Source organism: Bison bison, unplaced genomic scaffold (genome assembly GCF_000754665.1).
Source record: "Bison bison bison isolate TAMUID 2011002044 unplaced genomic scaffold, Bison_UMD1.0 scf7180017864213, whole genome shotgun sequence".
NCBI lineage: Eukaryota > Metazoa > Chordata > Mammalia > Artiodactyla > Bovidae > Bison > Bison bison.
The window spans coordinates 6707702-6716532 of NW_011494785.1; the positions used below are offsets into that span (position 1 = coordinate 6707702).

Below are 8831 nucleotides of genomic sequence, written 5' to 3' on the forward strand. Positions count from 1 at the left end.
GGTGGACAGCGGCCTAGGACCCGCACAGTGGTGGGCGAGGGCATGCAGCAGCTCCCCCGGGCTGGGCTGGGGTCCTTGCTAGAGCTGGATGCCTGGCCACACTGCTTCTGGCTGGGGGTGGATGTGTCTCGGGGCAGTGGGCAAGAAGAGAGCCCAGGTGACCGCGGAGAGCCTCTGTGGGGAGGGCCACAGAAGCAGGGCCTTAAACCATGTTAGACATTAATGGTCTAGAAAGGGTTCTCGGCCACAACCTTAGGCTCCAGGCACCAGGGTGACCAGGTCCCAGGGACATTGCCCTCGACACTGGGAGAGTGCTGGCCACATCTCTTCCAACTGATGGGAAGCGGGTGGGATGCCAGCCAGCAGCGGTGAGCCCTGGCCAGCACAGCCCCTCTGGCACTAAGCGTAGAATCCGAACCGGAAAAAGGATGGAGAATGCCCAGGCGGCAAGTGTGTTGGGTGAACGTAATCAGCTGCCCAGGAGTTGAGAGGCCTGGAGGTGATTCAGTCCATACACCTACAGCAGCCGCAGGTTTTTAAGGCCCCTTCTCAACCAGGGAAAGCACAAGACAAGTAGGGTGGGAGGGGGCCCCTGAGGAGCCCTGCAAAGGCCAGGCCAGTGTTTCTACACTCAGCTCAGCATGCCCAGTGAGCCCATGGTGGGCACAGGTGGTGAGCCTAGGCAAGTGGGCCATGGGCCTTCAGCCACCTACCCCAAGACCTGGCAGCCACCAACCCCGTGGGTAGATGTGTTAGACCAGGAGACTTCCTCCTCCCCAGACCCTCCTGCCTCCTCGAGGGGCGAGCTGGTTCAGGCATTGCCAGCCTCTTCCTCCTCGTCCCAAGCCTCCCCTCTCTGCCTAGCAGCAGCCAGAGGCAGCCCCAGCCCCTGCTTTTCCTGAGAGCATGTTAGAATTGCCTGGGGAGCTGTCGGCACTTCCTGCCGGGCCCAACCCAAGGGCCAGTACTGCAGAATCTCTGAGGGTGAGTGTCTCCAGGGCATCTTAATATACAACTGGGGTTGCCAACCGCTGTTCTAACAAAGCGAAGATTAGCAGGTGTAAAAAGAAAGCTGTTAAAAGCTATTACCATCCGAGTCTGTTTCTTAGAAGTAATCAGGTTAAAAAAAAAGCTTTAGAGACAAGGAAATACAGGACAAAATGGATAATGCTGTTCAATATCAGGAACTTAGGAATCTGTTTAACCCAGGGTCTCTGTCCTGGCCTTCCCATGGGGATATTGTGCTTTATCATCTCAGGGTTCCATACTCCAGACCTGCTGCAAGAGACCAGGGGTCTCTTGGACCAGTCCTCACCCCCACCAACTTCCAGGACCAGTCCCCACCCCCATCGACACCTTGTAACTGGGGGCAGGGGTGCCTGGACCTCTGTGGCCCCTTTCCTACACCGAGGGTCCCCTCCTGACCTCCTGATCCATCAATACCGGAAAGACCCTGGGAGGCAGGAGGGGCCGGGGGGCAGGGCCGGGAAGCACTCTTCCAGCTGGTGGGGGGTCGGGGGTCGACTCTAGGACCCTGGCTCATACCTTGTGCGTCCACCCTCTTGTCGGCATAGACCTTGTAGGTGAAGGCATGCCGCAGGGCCAGAGCTGCAAAGAACATCTCCACGCAGATGATGAAGTCCTGGTAGCCAGCAGCTACGGTGCCCTCGCCCACCGACACGCGGGCCGAGTGGATCTTGGGGATGGCCCCGCACTTCTCCAGGATGGCCAGGAGCATGCCTGGAAGGGGAGGTGTGGAAGGGGCGCTATGGGCCTCGAGCCCAAGACTGGATCCCCTTCTCCTTTTCCCTCCACATAGCGTCCCAGTGCCACACGCCCCCGGGAGGATGAAAGCGGGGTGTACAGCTACTCCTATTGGGTGGGGCTGTTGACACAAGCCGGAGCCTTGAGGAAACTACCCCCCAGGTCCTGGCTGGACACCAACCCTGAGATCCCTCTGTCCAGGAAGCAATCCCACCAAAGCTCCTGGCTCCAGTGAAAGGCCCTGGGGGCCCAGACTTCATGCTCCACAGGTGCTCAGTGGACAGAGGTCCCTTTGAGCTCCAGCCAGGATCGCCCATGGCAACCCCATGGCCCAGGCCTTCGGGGCACCGGGGATGGTGAGCAGGAGGCAGAGGACGAGGCTGAGGGGACAGGGAGGCACAGGCTGGCCTCGCAGGGGCCGGGAGGAGGCTCACCTTGCCAGAAGGAAAGAAAGATGACAGACTTGACCATGAAGAACTTGAGGACAGGGCTGTAAGGGCTGAGCAGCTCCCGGGTGGCAAAGTAGAAGAGGAAGAGGGCGTAGAGGGCCAGGCTGACGGAGATGTTGTAGATGATGGTCACGTAGAGGTAGCCGCTGGTGACGCTGCGGGAACCGGGGACATTCTCGGGTTTGAACAGACCCTTCTGAGCGACAAGGGGCCTCCTTCCCCTTTTGCCCTGCCCGCATGCCCCTTCACATGGCTCTCAGAAGGCTCCCTGAGCAGTGCTCCCCAAGCCACTGATAGAAGTGGGCAGAGCACTGGTGAGCCTTGCCACCTGCAGCTCCATTGCCCACGCTCCTGGCAGAGGACTCCAGGCGGCCTCGGGGGCAGGGTCTCAGCCTGATGGTCCAAGGGACAGAACCTGGCTTGGCTCTTTTCACTTGAGCCACGTTACATTCCCTCTGAGCCTCTGTTTGCTCACCGACCCCCAGGGACTGTCGTGCAGGGTTACAGGGGGTGTGTGTGCAAGCTCAGGGCCTAGACACACAGTCATGTTCACTAAACCCTCAAGTGGGGCGTGTGTGTCAATCCATGTAGAAGAGACTCGAGCTGGGGATCTCAGGGATATGGCTCTCTCGTCCCCTACCCGGGAATGGTCACTGTCCCTTCTTGCCCCCCTCCCCCCAGGGGCCCCACTGTCTGACAGATGCTCCTCTGTCAGAGGCGAGGCCAAGTGTGATGGCACCACTGCCAGGCTCCGGCCCTGGCAACTCAGGGGTGCAGAGAGGCGTGAGGACAGATGGGGTCAGGCTTGCCCTCCACTAGGACGACAGACACAGGCGTGGGGCCAGTCTGCGGCCACCGCTTCCCTCAGCCAGAGCCTGAGCCTCTGGGCAGAGCTGCCCATTCCTCCCCACATGCACCTCGGAGGAGGGGACCCGCCACTTACTCAAAGTCACCATCCCGGTACTTGCCAAATGCCTGGAGGACCACGGTGCTGACGGCCATGAGCGGCTTCACCACGCAGAACTGCAGGGTGGCCTGTTGGGGATAAGGCAAGAGTCAAGGCTGAGCACACGGACCACGGAAGCAGCACCTCCTCTGGCCAGCTGGGCTGGTGCCAGAAGCCAGCGGATGGGAGAGACCCACTGTCCTGCCCCCGGTGGAACTGCTGTCTGCAGAAGACATGAGACAGTAATAGGGCAACGCGGCTGCGTGCGAAGACGGGTGTGAAGGAAGAATGGAGGAGACGCAGAGACAGAGATTCCACAGGACAGACCACTGAACATGCTAAGATGGGAGGACTGGCAGAGGGGGCAGCCAGGGGCACAAGCTCGGCCCAGGGGCAGACAGCAGACAAGGGCGAGGGGTTAAGTGCCGGTGTACAGGCGGCAGTGGGGAGCAGGCCTCCCACTCTGGGTGGGTGAGGGCCTCCTCGTCCACCCCAGGTCTGGCCCTCTGCCCCATGCTCTGGGCCTGGGTCTAGGATTTATGTTGAGCTGGGGTTTTATTGACGATGGGGATGACCCCAAAGTAGGAAGTAGCCCAAAGCCCAAGAAAGGCCTGGAGTCCCGACTGAGTCTGAATTCTGGCCTCATCAACTACCCGCTGCGGAAGCTCAAGGGGGCAGTCACTCAGCCTCTGAGTGGCGGTGCGTGAAGGACGGTTGTAACCAGCCCGAGGCAGGGTCGCTGTGCAGGGACTGAAGCACAAGACCACACAGGCTGCCCTTGGAGGTCTCCCACCTCTGAGCACTCAGCAGAGGCCTCTGCCACTGAAAGAAGCCCTCAGTAGAGTTTTCACAAGTCCCTCCAGAGGCCCCAGTAAATGCCGAGGGGAGCTGCAGTGCCCATGTAATCACGAGAAGCACCACTCTCTACGGGCTTCCCTGGTAGCTCAGTTGGTAAAGAATCCACCTGCAATGCGGGAGACCTGCGTTTGACTCGTGGGTCAGGAAGGTCCCCTGGAGAAGGGATAGGCTACCCATTCCAGTATTCTTGGGCTTCCCTGGTGGCTCAGTTGGTAAAGAATCCGCCTGCAATGTGGGAGACCTGGTTCAATCCCTGGGCTGGGATGATCCCCAGAAGGGAAAGGCTACCCACTCCAGTATTCTGGCCGGAGAATTCCATGGACTGTACAGTCCATGGGGTTGCAAAGAGTTGGACACGACAGAGCAACTTTCACTTTACTACTCTCTGCTGCTGCTGCTGCTAAGTCGCTTGTCATGTCTGACTTTGTGCGACCCCACAGATGGCAGCCCACCTGGCTCCCCCATCCCTGGGATTCTCCAAGCAGGAACACTGGAGTGGGTTGCCATTTACCACTCTCTAGAAACCCAATAAATGTCTGCCACAAAGTCCTGCTTGGGGAGGTGGGATTAGCTTTCAAAGGCTAAGCTGCTGTGGTTCCAAATGGGGCAAGGACCTCAGAGCAGAGAAAGTAACCTGTGGAACCCTAAGTTTCTGATCCGAGAGGGGCTCGAGTGAGGTTTGCAGGGGAGGCCAGGGCGAGCTGAGCTGCAGGGCTGCCAAGAGGAGAGGCGCACATGGTGGGGTTAGATGGGTGATGCCCACAAACCCTGCTGCCCCCCACCCCCTCGAGGAAGCGGGATCAGCACCTTTGGGGAGGGTCAGCAGCATGTCCGAAATAAGCGCTGGTGCTGCCCTGGCTCAGCTCATGTGGTGCTCCGGACAGCCCCTTGACGTAAGTCTGTCATCACCCCCAGGGTACAGATAAGGAAACCAAAGCATGGGGGGGTGTTGGCTGAAGCGGCAGAGGATTCAGACCCAGACGGTGGCCCTGATGACAAAGCCGCGGTGTCCTCTCTCCAAGGGCAAAGGGTGAGAGGTTTCTTTAGTTCTCGCCTTTGACTACCTGTCCCCGCCACCTCCAGGACCAGCAGCGGAACATCTGGGCCCACAAGGCTGGGGAGTAATTTCCAACAAGGCAACGAAGCTAGTGATCTGGCGTCAACACTTCGTACACAATCTGATCCTCCAAGAAGAAGGCAGAGAGTCACAGCTGGGCCAGCACTAGTAAACAAAGGCTCTCAGAGGCCCCACCCTGAAGCCAGGACAGTGTGAACTCTTTCCCTGCAGGTCCCGCAGGGAGGTTTTGAATTTAGAAACACCCGAGGGAAGGAAGATCTGGAAGAACTGGAGACTGGCCATCCAAGCAGGGCTTTGAGGGTGGGGCCGTGCCCCAGCCCCGCCCAGGAGGGAGCAGGGAGGCCAGCCTCCAGCAGGTCTGGGGATGGGCTGTGAGTTTCATCTCCCAAGATGATGATGCACGATGCTGGACGGGCTGATGGGCCCTGTGGAGATGAAGCCGGGGTCCTGCCAGTGGGGCACGGTGCCTGAGGCCCTCCTGAGCAAGGGATGGCAGGCTCAGAGGCAGGGCTGTGTTAAGGGCTTTCCTTCATCTGTTCCTCAAACCATCCCTTGAGGTTAAGTATCATTCTGCTCATTTCAGAGAAAAGGAAACCAAGGCTCAGAGAGGTTTCGTAATTTAGCCAAAGTCACATAGTCAAGAGGAGAGGCTGGAATTCAAACTCAGACGGTCAGAGACCCAGACCCAGGCACTTGAGCGCAACACCACGCTGCCTCCTCCCAGGCTACTCGAGACCACTGGGAGGGCGGGTCTGGAAACTGGAAGCTGCTGGGCTGCCTGCCAAGCGGGAAACGGGGGAAAGAACCAGAGGCTGCGCAGGTCTGTTCCATCGTGTTCCTCAATGCAGAAACCCTCCTGGCTCTAGCCACAGCTGATAGGTTTTCACAATGAGATTCCAGAATCGCCATGCACTTCCTCGGACTCTCACACATACACACCAAGACTTGGATGAAATGAGCAAGCGTCTGGGGCCACTTCCTGCATCAGACACCCCTGGGGTACCTGCCAATGTTCCTCTGAGGACACCCTGCCAGTGCTCGCGCATCCCTAACAGCTCGGGGAGTGGGTGCCTTGCAGGAAATGGGAACCCTGCTGGCGGGCCGGGAGCAGGGTCCTCCTGGCCTGACGCCTGCCTCTACTGCTCTGTCAATCAGAGGTAGCCTGGTCCCTGCAGCTGCCGCTCCAGGGCATAGACCCAGGCTCCTGGTCCCCGGCCTGCAGCTTGTGACCAGGGCAGTTGCAGGGGGTACCCACCTGCTTGCAGAACCGTAGGAACCCGATGGAGTAAGTCTTTCCCCAGAGGCAGCAGGTGCCATACATACAGCTGGACCTGGAAGAGACGAGCGGAGAAGGGCTGGTGAGCAAAGAAAGAGCTGGGACTCAGGAAAGCTGGGACTCAGTGGCGGGGGCAGGCCACCCTCACTCCTTCACACCCTGACAAGCCGGGGTGGAGCAGGCCAGGGTGGGGATCAAGCTCAGATCCTGGGCAGTCTTTGAGCCTGAGGCCAAGAACTGGGAGAGACACAGTATATGCGGCAGGAACCCTTGGGATAACAAATCAACCTGAAAGGCACTGAATGTGAAAACTGCAAGAGGGAAAACATAGGCAGACAGTAAAGGACAGGAAGGGAGATGAGGAGAAAGCCAGGCAGGCCCTCCCCAGAGTCCCAGTGAATGACCTTGTTCAGGAGGTGCAAGAGAGGCAGAGTAGGTCAAGGTCACAGGCAGAGATGGTCTGTGTGACTGGCCGATGCCAGGACGGCTCAGAGAACGTCAGGCCCAGGAAACAGGGCAGTGGGGAAGGCTCCCGGGGACTTTTTACTCACTCGATGGGCTTCCCTCTGATCTCTGACATGATGGAACTTTCCCCTCCGAGGTATTCATAGCACAGGCTCAGGAAATTATAGATGACCAAGGCTGTGAAAACAAAGTCCAGAGAAAACCACTCAGATCAACAGAACGGATAAACAGATGGTGGAATTCTAAACAGCAACAAAAGTGAATGAACCACAGTCACAGACAGAGACGAGGTGGGGAGGACTGGAAGTGGCAGGGGTGGGGGGCGGACCTCAGGAATGTAAGAACCCACAGGGGATATTCCATGTGTATAATCAAACTCAGGCCCAGCTACACCACGGTGTTCACAGACGCTGCTGGTCTCACCTTAAAGAAAGGCAAGAACGTGATTACCACCAAATGCAGGATTGTGAGGGGCGAGCTGGACAGGTAGGCTGGGGGCTTGAAGAGCTGGCAGGGTGCACATTCTGGGTTTTGGCCTTATAATTGTTTACTAGTTTTATGCACTTTTCTGTTTCTGTGTTACAAATCACAGTTTTACGACCAAGCAACAATTAAACATTCTCCAGAAGGATCTCAGGAGAAATTCTCAGCAAGAATGAGACAGAAAGAACCCTTATGCATTCATCAGCATGTAGCAGCATCTTAGCCTCTGCACGATAAGCTACAACAAAACGTATGAGAGGTGCCCAAAATACAGTGCAAATGTTTCGGGAAGCTGGGCCAGCGCGTTCTGAATCAGGACACAGCTTGACATCGCCCACAAAGATACAAAATCTGCAACAGCCTCCAACGGGGGCACAGTAGAAGTATGCTGTGAGTGCTATAAATACAGCACGACGTTGTCATAGGTCTCCTGGTCAGAGGACTTCTGAGGGGTCAGCAAATGAAGGCTGCTGCCTGCAGGGTACTAGAAGTACCAGGATGTGCCAGAAGCCAGGGCACAGAGAGGAGGAGGACGTGTGGAGGAAAGGTGCAGGAGGCAGGCCAGGGGCGGGGGCAGGGGAACAGGACAGGCGTCCGGCAGAGGAGTGAGGCCAAGGGGAGGGTCAAGGCGGGGTCAGGGGGTAAGAAGATCTAGGGAGACGCACCAGCGGCCCTGCAGCCAGCAGGCCCCTTCTCATCTGACCCGCCGCGTCCGCGTGCAGCAGAAAGGCCTTCGAGGCTCCCAGAGCAGGCCCCCGGCTCAGCTCAAGGCCTTTCAGCAGGTAGCCTGGTCCCTGCACAGCCCGCACATTTCCTTCCCAGAAACACAAGGCACCCCCTTCCCCTTGGCAGGGTCTTATGCCCTTCGAGCTTCTGCCCTCGGGGGTCCCACTGCCTGTGCCCTGCCCTCTGCACTCCTGGAACCGCCAACTGTCAGACATCACCTTTCCTGAGAAGTCCCTGGCCACCACCATGGGGACGCGTGCATCCCACATCCACGGAACGTGCTGATTTGCAGACACCAGGCAGCCCTTCCCCGCTGGAGTGTGATCACTGACTGAGATTAGCGTGGGCCCAGCCCTCGCCATACACTAACACAGAAGCTTGACTGCCTGGAACTGGAGCACAGCAGACCCTGGCCACATGTCTGTAGGTAAAACTGGCCTTTAGCCACTTGGAAAGGGCTGTACACCCCTCAGTTGGTCTAACCTACTAAGGGTTCATGTCGGGGGCTGGGAAACAGGGGCCCAGGTGGCACCCTGTATAAACAGGACCCATAGCACTGGCCACCTGTGCTGTGACGATCCCCCTAGAGACACACAGCAGAGGGTTCGCAATGTGGCTCTGCTGGGTGCCTCTCTGTGGCTCAGTTTTCTCATCTGTTAAACAGGGGCACAAAGAGCTCCTATCAAGTTAGGAGGTGGTGGGGTTTCTGTGAGTATGCAAGGTGCTCAGGAGAGTGGCTGGCACCCTCAGCATCGGCGGTCATGGCTGTTTATCTGCCCACCTTCC

General features: G+C 58.1%; 1 protein-coding gene across 1 annotated transcript in view; it reads right to left on the bottom strand.

The window, feature by feature from the left end:
- Positions 1–8831, bottom strand: part of TMEM184B (transmembrane protein 184B) — a 51161-nt gene that overhangs the window by 4591 nt on the left and 37739 nt on the right. The window contains exons 4-9 of the mRNA XM_010845225.1: positions 6923–7013; positions 6351–6426; positions 3157–3248; positions 2199–2368; positions 1444–1740; positions 27–127 (exon numbers count right to left, since the gene is read on the bottom strand). Of these exons, the coding sequence (XP_010843527.1) occupies positions 27–127; positions 1444–1740; positions 2199–2368; positions 3157–3248; positions 6351–6426; positions 6923–7013 (827 nt within the window). The remainder of the gene's footprint in view (positions 1–26; positions 128–1443; positions 1741–2198; positions 2369–3156; positions 3249–6350; positions 6427–6922; positions 7014–8831) is intronic.